At 28.5% G+C, this 20,172-nt stretch overlaps 1 protein-coding gene across 1 annotated transcript in view; it reads left to right on the forward strand.

Moving 5' to 3' along the window:
• The first annotated feature begins 245 nt into the window (after positions 1-245).
• Positions 246-20,172, forward strand: part of LOC136983990 (tRNA pseudouridine(38/39) synthase) — a 36,758-nt gene continuing 16,831 nt past the window's right edge. The window contains exons 1-10 of the mRNA XM_067280883.1: positions 246-368; positions 452-564; positions 2,267-2,468; positions 2,551-2,650; positions 6,145-6,235; positions 10,419-10,479; positions 10,579-10,712; positions 13,331-13,451; positions 13,534-13,597; positions 19,204-19,321. Of these exons, the coding sequence (XP_067136984.1) occupies positions 273-368; positions 452-564; positions 2,267-2,468; positions 2,551-2,650; positions 6,145-6,235; positions 10,419-10,479; positions 10,579-10,712; positions 13,331-13,451; positions 13,534-13,597; positions 19,204-19,321 (1,100 nt within the window). The 5' untranslated portion in view covers positions 246-272. The remainder of the gene's footprint in view (positions 369-451; positions 565-2,266; positions 2,469-2,550; positions 2,651-6,144; positions 6,236-10,418; positions 10,480-10,578; positions 10,713-13,330; positions 13,452-13,533; positions 13,598-19,203; positions 19,322-20,172) is intronic.

The following is a 20,172-nucleotide window of genomic DNA, read 5'->3' on the forward strand; positions in this document are numbered from 1 at the left end:
CAGAGACGAGCCGCCATCTTAGCACCTAAGGTAACATTAACCACAATTTGTGCGATATATGAAATACAATGTTTGTCTACTAATTCCAATTCATTATTTATTATATTAGATACGTTATTTTTCTCAATAGTACTTGGCGATTCTGGTATTTTTTCTTATTCATTCAAGTTTACAACTGACAAATTTAGCCCGCACCCTGGTATCAATTAGATGAATTACAATGCGTTGCCATTTGTACGGTCACGTGTTTGTCAAACACGTGTTTTGAACTCATGAAATCAATCTCGACAATTTTTAGTATATTTTTAAGAATGTGCACTAATGTTAGTTCTGTGTCTAGTGTTGAATTGGGAAATTTGTCTAAAGAGGTATAATCGACAAGTAAATTTTGCTACTTATTTACAATATTATTTATTAGGAACGTAAAAAAATAATTCATATTTACATTTAGGATTTAATATATAGAATACGTCAGTTGGAAACGCAAGTTACAGTATTGAAGAATACTATAGCTAAGCGGTCGGGAGAAAAAGAAAAAAAGCAAAAACCATTCGATTTTACTAGGTAATAATTACTTTTTAATTAAATCTAGCCTTTCTGATAAATTTAATATGAAGTTAAATTGTCATTTACTTCAAAATATTTATAAAGAAACAGTATATATAATAGTATTTCTTGTATCTGGTTTGTATGTTTCATATGCCGTCTATTTCAATAGGTAATTGACACAACTTTTCTAGCATTTAGAAATAAGTTGTTTACAAATTTCAGTAAATTATTACTTTTACTGATCAGTAAATTGATAGTTATCTTAATATTGTTAAAATGCATAGTAACTAAATATCATTAAAACTTCAGAAGACTAAAACTGGATGATTAGAGTAGAATAAACAGCAATGTTTAATCCAGCAGTTAATTAAATCGCATACACTTTTAGCTGCATTTACTAGTCTTTCTCCCATTCAAAGTATAGAGTAAAAAAACAAAAGTGATTACATTACATAATGTTATGTGTAATTAAATGAAGGAATATGAAGCATTTATACACTTATATCCTTCATTTAAGATAACACAGGTTGAAATGATGTTTTATTACAAATTAGAATTTTAGGTATTGATATATATCTAAATGATGAGATAATTTGGGTATTTGAAAGTTATAAAGTGGAATCCGCTTATTGTAATCAATTTAGGACTACTCAAAATTGATAACATTAAACAACATAATTAATTAAGTCTGCAATTAGTAAAACTTCTGATTTTGTTGACTCTAGTGTTATAAGTATGGTACTTGCTAAAGCAATTAAAAAATGTATAACTTGGTTTACTAATCATATGTTGTAAATGTCAAACTCGGCTAATACTGCTGTCAAGTGTTATGCTGGATGAGTCAACGCATAGCTACCCAAATAAGCTTCTATGTTATTGGTATATGTGTCCATGTCTATAAACTTCCTAATAATGTAACATGTTCAATATTGCAGTTTTCTGTATATGTTTTTATTCAGGTTTAATGTTTCTAGGCTTTTGTTTAGTGTAAATGGTATGATACCAGTGGAAGAAAGAACAATAAATACCCTATTCATTCTCCACAGTTGCCTTATTTCTTGGGCAAGGGAGTGTACTTGTTGATTTTTTTTCAGTATAATGAGTCTTTCTCAAGTTATGAGTATTTGGAATGAAGACAACTATGATATAAGCAATTTTATTGCATTTGTCAATGAAAGTGATGTCAGGTCTATTGTGATAAGTTGTTTCATCTGTAATAATGGCTTTATCATAGTATATTTTGTGTATATTATTTTCTAATACTGACTGTGGAGTATATTTATAGTAGGGTATCTAGGTGCTTAATAATCTATTATTATTACTACTAAGTTATATGTTTTGGGACATGCTAATTTTCCAAACATTAAATCACTGATTAACAATACAGATTTATAATTATTAATACAATAAGGGGAATCTGATGTATTTAAACTTTTTGGGTAGAAATATAAATGATGAAATTCACCTGTCACATTTTTTATAATTTTATGAATTGAGTAAATAATCATTTTGCTAAGTTTAAAAAGTATTAGAAAGTTTCATAGTTCAAATATTTGTATATACTTTATTTTCAGAAAGTTACAATAAAATTCATTTCATAATCAGTTATATTTTTTACTATTTTTTTTATATTATATTTTGGAATTTATTTCATATAATTGAATTATTTTATTTTATAAAAATAATTTAATTTATGCTCAATTTCTATATTTTTCAGATATAAAAAAAGACATGTCTTGCTTAAATTTTTATATCTTGGTTGGGATTATAATGGTTTTGCAGGACAAGAAGAAGGCATAAATACAATTGAAAGTGAACTGTTTAAAACTCTACAAACAACAAAATTAATTGAATCAATTAAAACAGCTAATTACAATAGATGTGGTAGAACTGACTCTGGTGTATCTGCATTTAGTCAGGTAACAGACACAAATGCATTCATAATATATTTATTTTCATTCATGATAGACAGTATATTATTATTAAATAATTCTTATTCAGGTGATCTCTGTTGACTTAAGAAGTAATTTACTAGAAGGAGAAGGTGTATTTACACCAAGTGATTATAATCCAGTAAATAGAGCTAATTATGCTAAAGAAGGTATATAAACTAATTTTATAGTATTGTTTGTTAGAATGTCTAATTTAAAATTCCTCTTGAACACAAAGAATGAATTTATCAAAATTTCATATTTAATTTTTTCATGTTATATTATTGCTTATACTGGGTATGGTAGGAAAATGAGTGATTATAAATAGGCAGTTATTAACTTTTTAATATTTATTAGCAAACTTTCATATTCAAGATTTCAAACAACATAGTTTGCCATTTATGTTTGAAGATGACAACACTCAAATGATCTTCATTCATATACAGACACTCTTCACATCTTTGAAGTATGTCATGTATAGAATGGTGCAATATATTCTTAGTTATGTTATTAATTGTACGACAAATTCTTGCCTTAAGAATTTCAATATTTTGTGGCTGATCTACCACACCCTTCGTTCATAAAATATTAAAACTCTTAAAGCAAAAATTTGTCACGCAATTAATAACATACTTGAGAATATGCTGTGCTGCTCTATACATGGCATACTTTTCAAGATGCAAAGAATGTCTATGCAAGAATGTCTATGCAGAAGGTTGCTCGAGTGATGGCATTTTCAAACAAATGGCAAGCAATATTGTTCAAATTCTTATACAGTCAAACCTCAGATTTTGAAATTAATTTGTTTCTAGAAGTTGTCTGAAAACTGATTTGTTCTAAAAAAGAAACAGATTTTCCCATAAGAATTAATATAGAATGGATTAATCTGTTCCCAATGCCCAAAACAAAAGCTTTTTTTTTTTTAAATCTTTTTTAGCTGTATTTTATGCATGAAAAAACTTATAAAGGCAGTATAATATTATTTTATCTATATCTAAATCTATATTTATTATACATATATATCAAAAGCAAAATGTTCTATTACCACCAATCAAAACTAACACTTTACAAAGAAATGCTATAAATAAAGACTCAACTCTGACTGCCTGGATGAAATATAACCAAATCAATTAAGATTACACAAGTACTTTATCCATTATTTCCAAAATATTATGTTTTAATTAATATTTTTAATAATTAATAGTTCTTGAATGTCATTTATATCATGTGAATGTCAATTAATGTAGTTTTTAATGGAAATAAAAAACGAAATAGTATCTTTCCTGCTTGTGTATTAAAATGTAATTTAAATAACCACATTATCAATGATTCGTGTAGTGACATGAAGCAATCTCGGCACCATTAACTTCTGAATGGTTAGTTCTGTCATTAATTGGTTGGGCTGTTGACTTTCTTTAAGAGCCGCCGCAAACTACAGGAAGCAAGAGCTAGCGTACTCTCGGTCGCGCTCCTAAGCCCCGCCTTTTTTCCCATGATGCTATGGGCCATTTTTGCTAGGTAAGCTACTCGAGCACGAAGCAGCCGCAAACTACACAACGTTTGCTCGCGTAACTAGTCCACATGACGTGGAATCCAGATGTGGATTGGCTATAGAACAAAGATTTTATTATAACCTATACTTGTCAGTTTTCGTTCCGTCAGTTATTATAACGGAACCTATCTGTCAGTTTTCGTTCCGAACTTTGAAACAGAATGGGAAAAATATGCCTATTAGTTAAGCCTAACTAGGCTTAAGCCTATTTATAAATAACTATTTTAATATACAACGTTTATACCATTTTCTTTTCAATACTGAATGTATTAATCATGTAATTTACGTACATCGATAAAATTCTATTATTTCTTTTTCGACGTGTGGCATGTTTATGTAGTCATCCATTTTCCGCTGCTCTCTCTCGCTAGCGTAATGCTCTCGTTGTTGAATTCTGTGAACAGCGAGAGTACTCTCGTATCGCTGCTCTAGCAAAGGAAAAACCACGTGAGCAAGAAGAGAGGGGCGGAGCCTTTGACGTCATCGGTTGTGCTAGGGCACGTTTGCTAGCATTTTGCTCTCGCAAAGTGCTAGTTTGCGGCGGCTCTAACATAGGAAGTTGACCATCGGTGACTAGCTCTCATAGCTGCAGGCTACCATGGCCTGCAGCTATGAGGATAGCCTCTTTTGTAGAAGCAAGGGCAAAGTTTACCTGTCTGCATTTATCAGGTACTGTACAAGAATCATCTCTTCTGTGCCTAACAGATGCAGGAATCATTTCTTTCTTTCTGGATCCACTTCAGTTCTATCACGATACAACAAAGTCATATGATGTCTTAATATTATATAAGTAATAATGAATGATAGATGAAATAAAACATGAAAATCTGACTGAGTGAAGATCTCATTATGAATTTGATTATAATTTATTCATTTATACATGGAAATGAATGAACATATTCCACAAATATATTGTGAATAAACATCATCATCATCTGAGAAGTGTAAGCCACCAAGAATTTTTGTAAGAGGTCCAAAAAGGTAAAAATCAGAAGGTGCTAAGTCTGGACTATGTTCAGAGTGATACATACACCCGTTGCATGATAATGCAACGGTGTATGTACTCCCATACTGCATGTCAGACTTCAGACTAACTAAAAAAGTATGGATGGGAAGTAATAGACGAACTTGTACATAGTCTGGACTTAACACCCTGTGATTTTTACCTTTTTGGACTTCTAAAAAAACATCTTGGTGGTTTACACTCCTCAGATGATGATGAAGTTAAAGATGCAGTAATGGACTTGTTCAAATCATTAAGTGGAGAATTTTTTCAGAAAGAAATTTTTGACCTTGTCACCCACTGGAAAAAAGTATTTAGAAAAGATGGTGATTATGTAGAAAAATAGCTTAGAATGTGTACTTTCAAATGACAAATTTAACTCTTTAATGTAAACAGTTAAAAGACAGTCGTCCCAAAAAAAATTCTTTAGACGATCACCATTTTTAGTGTTCCAGAACCAAGAATCAGACAGCCAGACCTTCCCTTTTAGGCTACATAGCTGTCCTTTCTAAAAGAAGTTCCTTAAAAGATACACAGGAAACCAATTAAAATCTTTTAATCAATTAAATTTTGATTTTAATTGGTTTCCTGTGTATCTTTTAAGGAACTTCTTTTAGAAAGGACAGCTATGTAGCCTAAAAGGGAAGGTCTGGCTGTCTGATTCTTGGTTCTGGAACACTAAAAATGGTGATCGTCTAAAGAATTTTTTTTGGGACGACTGTCTTTTAACTGTTTATAGAAAAATATTTATTCATCGGACGGAAACAAAAACGGAAAATCTTTAATGTAATTTATTTAGTTGTTATGAAAGATTGTACCTTAATTTTGGGACTTGTCCTGCAGTATTAAAATGATTAAAAAAGAAGGATAAAAATGTAGAGTATACTAATTGTAACAAATAAAGTCAAAACTTAATGAATTGGAGTAAAGAGAATTAAAATCATCAATTAATATGAGTTCATTACATTGTTACAAAATATTATTTGAATTAAAAAATAATTTTGATCTTAACTGAATTTAACTTTATGGGATAATCTAAATTATACTGTAATTAAATGATGATATCAATATAAAACAATAATAAATATACTTTTATTTTCTTATTACAGAACTGCCATATTGCAAAATGTTAAATAAAAATTTACCAAAAAATATCAAAATAATAGCATGGGCTCCTATCAACTGTAATATAAATGCAAGGTAATTTCATTTCATTTTTTCTTTTGTTTTTTTAAAGAAAATTTATGAAACTATTTTTAATTTTATTAATAATATAATTAACTTTATTACTTTGGAATATTTTTCTCTGAATATTTACAGATTCTATTCAAAGAAAAAATTTCATAACTATTTATGTAATAAATTAATAGAAAAATTCCATTCTTTTCTTTTCAATTCTGCATACAATATTAATGCATTAAAGAATTTTTCTAAAACTTTATCATAATTACATGCTGAAACAGTGTAATTTATTAATATTTTAATTCTGTTTTATGAACAAAATCCGTTATAAATTTTGTCATAAATTTGCAAAACAACATTTTAATCAATGTAAATTCAACATTGAACCAATTTTAAATCATTCAGTTATGTGTACTAGTTAATTCCAACTTTAACCACAGATGTCTACCATTATCAACAATTCTTCATAGATTGGGTTACGATTAAATCACAATATAAACCTATTGGCTGGTGTCAGTAATATGTACACTGCAAGAACATTTTCAGGCAGTGTACATAATACCGACACCTTGTTTCATTGATAGAACACAATCACAAAAAAATAAAAATGTGAATGTTTGTTAAAAAATAAATAAAATCCAATGTCCGTGTCCTATCGATGAAACAAGATTCATCTGAAGCAGGACTCAGAAGGAGCCCAAAAACATTTGTGCAATATACTTATTACTGACACCAGACAGTGGTTTAATAGATTTAATAGGTTTAATAGGTTTACAGTGCAATTTATTTGTCATCCAGTGTGAGTGTTCTTTTTCATCTCACTGGGTTACAATGTTACCATTTATCATATTTCAAGTGTTCTTGTACACCGAAGGCTCACTGCATATGTACCATTTTTCTGCATTTATTTTGTGGTTTTGCTGCAGTCAGATGTTGCAGGAAACAATCGCTAGAAACCACACTTTAGTGGTTCACAAATGGTCTGTATCAATGGCAACAAATCACACCATAAAAATTTAGTACCGAAATAAATTTTGAAGAAGCAATATTATGGTTTTTATCGCGTCAAAGAAAACAGCATTGTCAAAACAGAATTTTTTTTTTTTGTTCATCTTATTATAGAATATAAAAACAAAGGCCAGTTTCATCTACCTTGTCATTGGTTGAGAAAGTATGAACTAAGAAGATACTTTAATAGCATCAGATTTTATCCCATTGGAAAATAATGTAGATTACTGAGTGCACAGATCATTGAACACAGTTCAAAATAAATTTGCTGATTATTTTCTAACTATTAAAGGCAAATTACAGTATAATAAGTGCTAAATGCTAAATGTTGAATTATTGAATAAATTGTACTTACCACACTCATTCTTTTTTTTCTTTTTTTTTTGAAATTTTCATAAAATTTGGAGCAAAGATATTCCCAAGCATTTGCTTTTTCAATTCAGTTGCTATAAGCAGCACTTGTATAGTCCCAATGACCATAAATTTTGAATTTCTACTATAAACAACTCTATATTGAAAGGATTGCTCTCCATTTCTATTTCATGCCAAATATTGCATATGATCAAGTAACCAGTTTTTGCACCAAACATTTACATGAACACCTGGTACATGTGGTCAGTCTGTCGCACTGAGTGCATTTCATTGCATTCAACTACCAATGGCAGTTTTGTGGGTGATACTGACTTAGTCGTTGAACACAACTTCAACATCTGAGTTACTATTTTGCATTTCCATATTAATTCATTATTGTCCAGAAGCAACTACCACTTTGTGGTTGGCGTGTGGTTTTGAAGTGGTACATGTGAGTTGAGCCTTAAGATTTCTTACATTAAGGACATTCTAATCCATTAAATGTTTTTCTATGTTTGTTTACTTGAAGAAGTTTGATTAAATTAAATGAGAATGCTTGTAATTATTAATAATTTTCAGTTTAATGCTGTATTTGTTGTAAAATAGTTTTATTAATGTTCAGAATTGATCTATTGAATTCATTAATGTTCAGAATTGTTTTAGAATTGATCTATAGGTATAACTATATATGTGAACGTGTGTCAAGATAATATATTTCTTTGATATTAACGATATATATTTGAATTAATGCAAATATATAAGACTTTTTCAACAACTCTTAAAAAACAATATTGCAGATTTTGAAAATTGTTTACACTAATTATTATTGGAAACTGCCAAAATAATCATGTGAAAAGATCAGAAATTTCTTATTTCCAATATTAATAATAAGAATTTTTTCTTATTAGAAATTAATATATGTATATTAAGAAACTTCATGAACTTTAATGAATATTAAGAGATAACAGTTTTGAAAGAATTATGAATGTTATGAATAAAAGCATTATTTTCCAATGTGCTTTAATTTTTTTATAAAAATTTTTTAAATGATAAATTTGTTCTTTAATTAATGAATATCTTATATGATTTATCAGTAAATTGGATTTGAAATTTTTGTTGCTACAAATTTAATTATTATGTCACTATTATAAATACATTTTTTGAGTTTTTAAGATAAATAGTATATATTTTTAATGTATTAAAAATAATTTAAATAAAAGAAATACAATAATGTTAAGAATCAAATATACAGTATTCCATGTTGTATGAGTCACTTAAATACACGAGCCAATCACAGCCCGGCACGTATGCAGTTTAGGGGCTATGGCTGTTTGAAAGGTTTTCTTCCATAAAATTGATCGATTCTACACTAATTTGACTCAACATTTCCAAATCACGTATAATTTTTTGGGAATAATCCATATAAACTATGCTATAAACAAAAAATTGTTGGATTACTTACTGAGTGTGCACTGTTCCACGACGCCATTGCATAATTAAGCTTGTTTTCATCACGGAGCAGCTCATCGAATGGCTGGCACATGTTTCCTGATAAGTTATTTTTCTGCAAAAAATTCGCTGAACTTTGGAGACATCATTAATATAAATATAATTTTTATGGCCATTGAATAATAAATGTTTTTAGTAGGTCCAGTGCTCGTTTAAACTTGACGGTTTGTACAATATTCGCTATTGGTCCAGATTCAACCAATCCTGTCATGACACAAGTCGGCAATGGCATTTTACCGTGTTATACGAGTCTCTTTTAGCCTGTTATACAAACACAATCGCAATTTTTTTGCCGTGTTACACAAATCCATGCTATATGAACTCATGGTATAGAGGGGGTCTACTCAGTGCTGTAACTATCCTTTTATGCGCCTGATGCGAGCATCTGTAACTACGCCCCGAAACTATGACCCAAAACTTGGTCCAGGTCATTTCTGCGCCCCCGAGGGTCTACGTCCTGTGCCTGGGCACCGCTGGCACCGCCCTAGTTACGGCACTGAGTCTACTGTATATTGAAATTAAGAGGTACACAGTTTTATTGAAAATTCTCTTAAATTAAGAGATGTGTTTCTTTTAATTTAGATTTTTTGATGAGAAAGGTGCTTATATAAAGGTGTTTTTAGCATTCAAAGATTTAATGTAAAGGAAACTTATTTCTTTAAATTAAACTTATTAAATATAGCATGCAAATTATTTACTTAATTTTTTCCTAAAACATCTGTATATGGAAAATTTCAAAAAGTTTAATATTAGTTAGTAATAAGTAATAATAGCAATATTTTGTTCAATAATTTTACAATTATCTGCAGCATAATAATATATATATATATATATATATATATATCCTTAAACTGGATTGTAAACAAAAATAAATAAATAAAAATATTAATGATAGATATAATGAAAACAAAATATAAAATTAACAGGCATCAAATGAAAATAATAATTAATTTAAATATTTAGTTTCAAAATATATCATAGATTCAACTACTAAATTTTTAAAATTAGTTTTAACTGAAATATGGAAAAATATGTATACCATACTTTTTATTCTTTATTAATTGCATTTTTAAAATTTTTCCTTTTATGAATAATCAAGTGATAAATGTGTTATTTTTACATAGAATCAATAATATATAAAATCATAAAGTTGTATCATAACTGTATTTAAAAACACATTAGTTAATGATATAAAGTAGAATGTATTGTAAATGAATCATTCATCCATAATTTCTTAGGTAGAAAGATCCTGTTTATATGTTTTTTATTTGTAATCTTATATAATTATTTTAAATTTTATTTTTATTTATATAAATAATAATATTTTATATAGATTTGATTGCAGTTCAAGAACTTACAAATATTATTTTATTAAAGGAAATCTTGATATAAAGGTTGGTTTAATGAAAAATATAAATTTTTAAGTAAATTTTACTTTAATCATGTTAATTAATTTGTAAGAATAATTCATAAGGGTTAACTTTCTGTTATAGGCTATGGAAGAAGCATCAAAATATTTTATTGGAGAACATGATTTTAGAAACATATGTAAAATGAATATAAAAAATTTTATTACTAATTACAAGAGAACTATTCTTGATGTTAGTATTTCACCAATTGGATCAAGGTTAGTAATTATATTTTTATTGATTTTAAATTACAGTGGGTGATCGGTTAACAAACAAATCAGATAACGAACACTTTCGCAAAAGATTTTTATGATCAGACAATGAACACATGTTCGGATAACAAACACTTCACTGAACAAATATAAAAAGAAGCGACGAAAATAGCAAATACCGATTGATTTTCCCTTGTCTTCAGGTAACAATTCAAAACTTTTCGGAACGCGGGAGATGTCGACATTGACGCTCAACTCGATAAATACTGATCGGATAGTATTCCTCAAACTTTGAAATACTCCCTTGTAATTCTAGCCTTTTATTTTTCTGACAGAAGCAATTCTTTTATAGTATTCGCGAGACTATTGGGCGGGCACTCATTAAGTTTTGCATGGGTTTATATTTTCGAAAGGTGAGAATATAATAGCAAAGGTAGAGAGTGGGCAGAAGATGTCTGATGTTACTGGGCAGTATGGCTTGAACAAATCTACAGTAGGGCATCGTTCAATCTTATCTAAGAAAGGTACTGTAAAGAAGACTCAAGCAGCTAAAGGAGTAACAAAAATCACATCTGAGAAATAAAGAACATTGAAGAGCTCATAATGGAACCTGAAACAGATCTGACAACAGAAGAACGCCAAGAACTTTTGAATGAAGAACACCAAGAAACTTGGTGAGATATGTTTTCTTCTGAAAAAGAGGATTAATGCCAATATCTGCTATTAATTAAAGATCTTTTGAAGAAGTGGGGGAGGTCAGATCAACGGTCTCAGAATGGCATACAAACCAGGTTGAGATTAATAGGCTTGGGGATCTCTACAACGACAATGCTGTTAATTGCTTCCGAAAAATCCTGAAGAAGAGAGAAAAGCAATCGACATTGGATAGATTCTTTAACCCCCACAAACAGAAAAAAACATAACTAATAAAAATGCAAGACTGTGTATATATGTATTTTTATTATTACATATATACTTTCTTACTATGTTTATTTATATTTTTTATTTTTTGGGGTCTCCAGAACGAATTAATCAAATTCCCATACAAACCTATAGTAAATTGATAATCAGTTAACTAACAATTCAGATAGCGAACAAAGTCTTGGAACAGATTATGTTCGTTAACTAATCACCCACTGTATTTGTAAATAATTAAGCTAACATTTCTTTTAAAAAATTTTTTTATTATATTAATATGAATATTGTGTAAAACATTTTTTATATCAATTCAGCTGATATTGATTAAGAAATAAACTTTCGATATCTCAAAAATAAAGAAAAATTTTTATAGAGGATTTTAGACTTATTTTTGATGCTAGAATTCATCCCTAAAATATTAGTACCAAGTTTATTGCAAAACAAAACAGTTTGTTAATATTTTATAAAATTTATGAAATTTATTAAGGGATAAATTCAATAAATATATACTTTTGAACATTGACTATACAGGATTTGTTAATGAATAATAAACAATTGCTTTTTTCTTTTTGCAAATCCATGTATATTTATAGTTATGGATTAATAACAGAATAAACTACTTTAATTTAATAAAACATTTTATTTTTAGTTTTAATAATTTGACAATTATAAAAAATATATAACTGTTAATTAGAAAAAATAAATAATTAAAAAGTTGAGAAGCAATAGCATATGTGCATAATAAGTCAAAAGATGTTTTATTTTGTCAATATGCCATACTATAAAGGATGTGAGAGTCAGGGAATTTGTACAAAGTCAGTCAGGGAAAGTCATCGGATTTAAAACAAAAGTTTGAGTAGGAACTCTGTAAATAGGGTCAATGAGGGAAATATTGTCCAAAATGCATATTCTCCAGAATTAATAAAGCCTGTATATCTATCTTTGTTGTGTGTTCCTGTGTGATTCATTCTCTCAAACAATCTTATGTTACTCCTAACAAGTCTTTGATTTTTGTTAAAAGTCTGTCATTATTTTTTTAAATATCTAAACAACAAGAATTGAATGTATAAGTTATATTAATAAGAATTGAATGTGAAGTTTGTTGTGATATAGATGTTTAGTATTGAAATTAATTGAAGAAGAAAAAGATTTTATGAATTCAAAATTTTCACTTGTATAAATAGAAATTATGAAGTCAAAGTGTTTGTTCTGAAGTGTTTATAGCAAGGCTAATTTAATCAGTAATTGATATGTTAGATTAATGTATTTTAATCTTTTTAGTCTATATTTCAGAATACAGGTACTCCTCACTTTACGACTGAGTTCCGTTCCGACGACTACATCGTTAAGTGAATTTGTTGATAAGCGAGGAGCTTGTGCCGGGAATATAAGATCGTTGTAAAATTATACAAATAATGCAACAAACTTCAAATTTATTCATAAAAAGACAATTATAGTATGTGCAAGCCTATTATAGTACTCTTAGTGCGCATGTCACCATTCGCCACTGATCGACACTCAAGCTGAGAAAGGGGATTCCCCGAATTGCAGGTTAAAACTCGATTGGCGTAAGTGCAAGTGGTCGTTAAGCAGATAGGTCGTAAAGTGAAGACTACCTGTAATTTAAAGTACAGGGTATAATTTAAAACTTTATTATAATGTGTATCTTCAGAATTTTTATAATAATTTTGTTTATCTATTAATAGTTCTGAAGGAAGTTATCAAGTTTATGAATTAATTGTTAAAGGATATGCTTTCTTGTGGCATCAGATTCGTTATATGGCAGCAGTTTTATTTTTAGTTGGTCAAGGCAAAGAAGCACCACAGGTAATTTTATTCATTTAATGATGTTATATTGCATTTTTTTTTTTTTTTTATGTATGTAAACTATTTAATTAAATATTTTCAGGTAGTTAAAGAACTTTTGGATGTTGAAAAATATCCCAGAAAGCCTCAATATGCCATGGCAATAGGTATATAAAGAATTTTAATTTAAATTAATGCTAAAAATCATTTTAATGAGCTAATAATATGAAAAAAGTTTGAAAAACAGTTTACTTCAAGTTTTTATTTTTGGTTAAATTAAATAAAACTTTTTCTTAATAATAAAAAATAATAATATGTAATTAATTATAACTTACATATTTGATGATTTATTTTATAAATATATCATTAAAATCTTATTAATCTAAAATATACAAATTTGAAATAAATAATAATAGCAACATATAAGAAATTGTATTGAAATTTTCATATCTGAACAATATAGATGATAAAAAGTTAGTGTATTAAAATAATTATTTGGAGGATTATATTGTTATCAGAGATTGAATTTAATCTTGAAAAGTTGCTGTGTATATGGAATAGCATAATACATAAAATCAGTAATTGTGTATCTTAAGATTTTTAAGAAACTTAAAAAAGGTTTTTCTCAGTTGTTTGCTTTTATTTATTAGTAATAAAAACAAATGATTTTTTGTGCATATTCTGTTTTTCTGCTGACATTTATGTATCTTTCCATTATAAGATTTACATTCAAGAATAACTTAATTCGGATTTATATACTTAGTAAGTTTTGATATTCTGTAATAGAAATGAAATACAATTCATAAGATTTTTTAGAAACATACTTTTATTCTATATTTGAAAATATCTTCTACTTTGTTCATGATTTAATTTTATAATTCTTCTTTTGAATTTAAAAATAATGTAATTCAATTAATTGTCCAAATGTATGTAAATCTTAAATGCTGTGACAGCTTGCTACTCTCACAACAAATTATTTTTGATTATGATTAGTGATGTAACGAATATTCGGTTACTACCCGGTATTTGGCCTATTCAGCCTATTTTTCGCTATTCGTCCGAATACCGAATATTTAAATCACTATTCGGCTGAAATACCTAAAAACAGGAGTAAGAAATAACAAAAACACAATAAATTAATCATTTTTGTAACTTTTATTAATGCTGAACATTAAACTATCATTATTAAGGTTAGTAAGAAATAGCATCTAACTCTAGTATTAAATTATTTCATAATTAAATAATATTATAGCCTTTATCTAGCCTGATATCTTATGGCATTGATGGCGTGTAGGTTAGAATGTATCAGGCATTAATATTATTGTTTAGTTAATTATGTTATATTCGTATTCGCGTATATTTTAATATTTTTTACAATATTTTAAAATGATTTACAAAAAGTTTTATTGAAACTTATCGTATTTAATGAAAGAATTATTTATCTATTTCTAGAAGATGAGTAACTAAATATATAATTTATTTTATAAATAAAGCAAAGAATGAGCATTTCTCATTATATGCAAAAGATAACATTTGAAATCATGTTAATTTTAAAAATATTGACAAAAACAATAGCAACAAAATATCACAAAAACTTCACAAATAGAAACTCCCTCAATAATATATTTGAACTGTTCCACAACTGGGGAGAAACTAGACCATACGTCCCTACTAAAGAATATCCTTAGGGTACTATTCAGTCTACAAATACGTAGTAAAAAGAAAATTTTAGTGCTTAATTAAAGAATTAAAAAGATCAATTGCAAATAAAATAACTTATAAGTTATAACTTACATCTAAATACCAACAACTGCCGAATCATATCGGGCTATTTACGGCTATTACATAAATTATAAACCAATTTGGCACTAGAGGTAGACATTAGGCTCCATCTTATTAACTTTAATAATTATAATTTAATTAATTAATTTAAATAATTTAGACCTACTGGAAGAGAAAATATTGTAGTGACAGCGGGCCAATAGAGAGCAGGGTGCGCGATCCTTGCCATAATACGGTTTGTGCACCAATTTTCGTACGTGCGTTAATCAAGCCGAATATTCGGCCACGCTCCTGGCCGATAATTCGGTATTGCCACGCTCCTGGCCGAATATTCGGTATTCGGTCTGAGCCGAATATACTATTCGTTACATCAACGAATCTAATTATCTAATTATGATCTTTACTATTTAGAAGTTTAAAACTTCTTGCTTTTTCAGTTTTCTTCTGCAGTAATATATTGTTAATTCAAACCATAAATATTGAATTTTTTAACAATAAATACAAAAAAGATTACAGACATTTTTACAATAAGTAGTCAAATTTTGCAAGTACAGAATACATAAAAATGGATATTTACTCTAATTACACATACAGGTTGAATAAGATACAGGTATACATCATACAACACAGTATTCCTACAATATGGTTCTGCTTTAACATGATTCAAGAATTGGAGATATCTCCATACAAAACATTGCAACTTTTAAGTTCAAACACTGTCATTCAATATTTTTTTATTCATATGATGTTGCTTGCATGTTGTGTCGTATTTTCCCATGGATTTTAGAATATTGAAATTTTCAGTGTTGTATCATGCCTTTCTCTCCAGTTTTCTTTTAATAAGAACCAATTATCCAATTTTTTATCTTCCTTGTCCTAGCTTCTGTTCTAGTTTTTCTATAAACCAGGTGTCATTGTCATTGGAGATAATGCTCTAAATGAACCTGAAAGACTATTGCTGTTTTTTTTTTTGTTTTTATAGATTAAATTAAAAGTTACTACGTAAAAAGATTAGATTTTTAAAGATCTCTTAGGCAAATGCAAGCAAATAAAAATATCATATTTTATGAAAAAATAGAGAAAAATCAAGATATTGCTGATAGTTCAGCTTAAGATTAACAGGAAAGCTCAGATGATGATGAAATTTAGCCAAAAAGAAAACATTCCCATTTAACGGTGTTTAGCAGTAAAATTAATATTTATGTGCAATATTTTTAGTTGTGATTATTAGTTGATTATTGATTGCTTTAATAAACATATTTCTCTAAATTACTAAAAAGAATAGTATATTTTTGCTAATTTTTGGAACCTAACCTTATGTTTTGTACTAGTCCTTTGTTTCATATTGCACAAATTTCCATAACACTGTACTTTTCCGTAACATCTCCATTTTTGAATTGCAGATATCCCCCATATAACACAGCAGTGTTATATGGGGGATATCTTTTATTCAAAAATTTATTATAGATGAATAGAAATTAAAATGTAAAGTAACCCGTTTATTTTCAGAATACAGAATGCTTCATTTTTAAACTAGTCAAAATATTTTAAAATAATATATTGAAGTATACGTTGTGAACTTGTATAGAGGTCAATTTAATTCTACTAATACAAGTCTATAAGTAATAATAATTTGCTATCTGTATAAGAGCTTATTATTATTTAATTTAATAGAAGTATTATTATTAATTACTAATAAAAAAATTTTTAATACTTCAAAATTATAGGCCAATACAAAAATTGTCAAATTTGTATATACAGTGTTACAATGGAAAGTTATTATACTTACAAGTTAGCTCATTAGCTATAAGCCCTTTGATGTATTAATAGATAATTTAAGATAAACTTAAACATCTAATTCACAATTGTTCCATTTTATGAGAATAACTTTTTGTGTATTGAATGAATTTTATCATTTACATATAATCTTAAATTAATTTGATGTTAGTCATTTCCATTAGAGCAAAAGGGTTTATACATATGTGAAATATTATAAACAAAATATTATTTTGCATGAAAAATTTCGGTTAATGTTACCTATGGTTCCAAAATGGCGGCTCGTCTCTGATTCCAGCAAACAGAAGAAAGGAAACAGTGGGGACGCACATTCTAACCTAACCTAACCCATTCTAATAATTTGGTTGGTAATAATTATGGTAATTTATTAGAATGGGTTAGTTTAGGTTAGAACGTGTGTCCCCACTATTTCCTTTCTTCTGTTTGCTGGAATCAGAGACAAGCCGCCATTTTGGAACCATAGGTAACATTAACTAAAATTTCAAATTAAAATAAAAACAATTTACTTCTGTAATAGATATACTTTAAATTTAAAGCAATATTTTGTGTTAAATTACATCAGTTATAAAATGCATACTTCAGAATGAATCAGAAAATTGCAAGGTTTGTATTTTATACATGTGTTTAATGTATACATGCAAACATAAAAATTGAAACCTCAATTAATTTACTGTTTTTTCAACATAGCCACCAAAATACTTAGATACCGCTATGTCTCTGAGCTTATCTATTGAATAGCATAAAATTTTTATCTCTAATGATTTAACCATGCAGATGTACTGTACAACTTAAATTCAAGAAAATATAACTGCATGTTTTACCTTCTCATTTAATATGAAATGACATCTGCTCAAGTGATCTAAGTTTTCCAGGACATTGTTTTTCTATATGACAATTCCTGCCTGCAGCGCAGAATAGAGGACACAAGGCAGACTACAATAGTGTCAATAAGTGATTCTATCATTCTGTGTGAGAACCTGGGTCTGTGGGGCAGTTAAATTTAACAATAATTGTAAATTTTAACATAAATTCAAAGTAAAAGGTAGTAGAGAATTGGATTTATTGTATAGGTGTGATAAACAGAAAGGCAAATTTGTATCTACTTCAACGTCTAGCCACGAAATTCCTCTGATTCAGAGGATGTTGAGGTTCCTGAGAAATTAAAGTTAGTCAGAAGATGACTGCTTCCGGAGCAAACCCAATTGGCCATCAGTTTTTCTATATAAGGTGGACGTCACCTTCACTCCAGGCTTTTATAGTCTAATAGCCATCTTGCTAGTCCTGCTAATGGACAACTTGCCATGGTCCCAGTTCAGAAGTTTCTAGCTCATAGAGGTAGCTCACCTCTGAATCAGAAAATATGCAACTATCAAGAAATAGAAGAAAAGGTTCTTGACAGGTAGTATACTTATCTACGTAAGCTCTCTCATTCGGCAGCCGTAGCCTAAGGTCTTAGCCAATAGTTGGATTTGTAGCAGTTGAGGTTTATGTAGCATTTTTTGTACAGTTTTATTGTATACTCGATATTATATTTATATACTTTGTATGTTTAATCCAGAATATATATAAATAAATAAATATTTAGCTTAGTTTATTAGTGTATTTGTCTTCCCTTCATTTCACATGCCAACACATCCCCTCCTCTATTTTACGATACAAAACAACCCTCTATATTCAACATCATCCACCCAAATTTACTACTCAGATTCAGGTTAAAGATAAACCAAACGTAGTAATCCACGAGTTAGAACACAATCATTATTTATCCTAACTGGTGTCAGGACCTGACATAGACAGAGATCTCACAATCTCAGAGTCTTCTTTAAATTAAGTAAATGATATACAAGTGAGCAGAGTCCTAACAATCCCAATCTCACATCTGTGGTTGATTAAGAACCTATAAATGTTCCAATAATTTTCACCTTTTTCAACATTTGAATATGATCACTTGGATAGATGCTTCATATCTAATGACAAGATAAAACGTGCAATCATTATATGATTAAAACAGCAGTGATAGAAATTCTATACTGAAGAAATGTGTAAATTCATTTAACATAATGACAAAAATATGAATTTTTTGATAACTATGTTAAAAGTACTATTTTTATTATAATAAAAAAAAAATTCAAACACAGCAATTTGAGAGTTTCTTAGTGTGTTATATAAATGTATGTAATTTTGTGTTTTACAGACATTCCACTAGTTTTCTTTGATTGTGAATTTGGAGATGTTAACTGGCAGTATGATAAAGAAAATATAGAGAAAATAATTTTTCGTCTACAGAAATTTTGGACAGAGCATAAAATTAAGTAAGTATTTTATTGTATGCATTAAATTAAAATATAAAAGTTAATATTATGCAATGACGTGGACCATTGATTCTTAATTTGAGTTCTGCAGTTCCATATAGACTTATTCAGGATATGCAAATGCTTTAAAAATTTTTGCCAGTCTTACTAAAATTAAATAATAAATAAACAAATAAACATGCCTGCAATTTTAATATAGACTCACAGCTTGTAAGGGGCATGCATCTCCATCAATACTATAATGTTCAGAAATCAATGTGTATACTTAAATTAATTTATAAGGCCTTTGTTTTATTGTTTATTTGTTTATAGGCATATGCATATTCATGTTCATATTTGATTGTTTCATACAGCAGTTCATTCACATTTGGAAAATGGATTGTTTGCTAATTCTTAAACATAATGAGCAATTATTTATTGTGACATCATCACAATGCCAGGCTGAAATTTTTAATTGTATTTTTTAAATTTATTTAATTTAAAATTAATAGTGTTTTGCCTCTGTACATAATACTTTTCCTGTTAGCAACAGAGTCATGCCATCATCTAATTCCTTACAGGGAAAAATGTTTTAATTGAAATAACATGACTTCCAGTTTGCATCAGATATAGTTAATCAGGCCTCCTGCCCTTAAGCTTTCCATATCTGGTCTTGGATTTCATCTATCTAATTTGTGTTCTCAAGATTAAGGAAAGACAAATGGATGACAGTGAAAATTTATAGGTTTACAATTTTTTCAAATTGCAGCCCAAAAATACAGAAAATATTGATGAAAATTCAATGATGTGACAGGCATTAACAGTGCCCCTGGATCAGGATCTGACACCACTTGTGGATTATGCCCACAGGA

The sequence above is a fragment of the Centruroides vittatus genome, unplaced genomic scaffold, assembly GCF_030686945.1.
Source record: "Centruroides vittatus isolate TY-2023 unplaced genomic scaffold, ASM3068694v2 contig_900, whole genome shotgun sequence".
NCBI lineage: Eukaryota > Metazoa > Arthropoda > Arachnida > Scorpiones > Buthidae > Centruroides > Centruroides vittatus.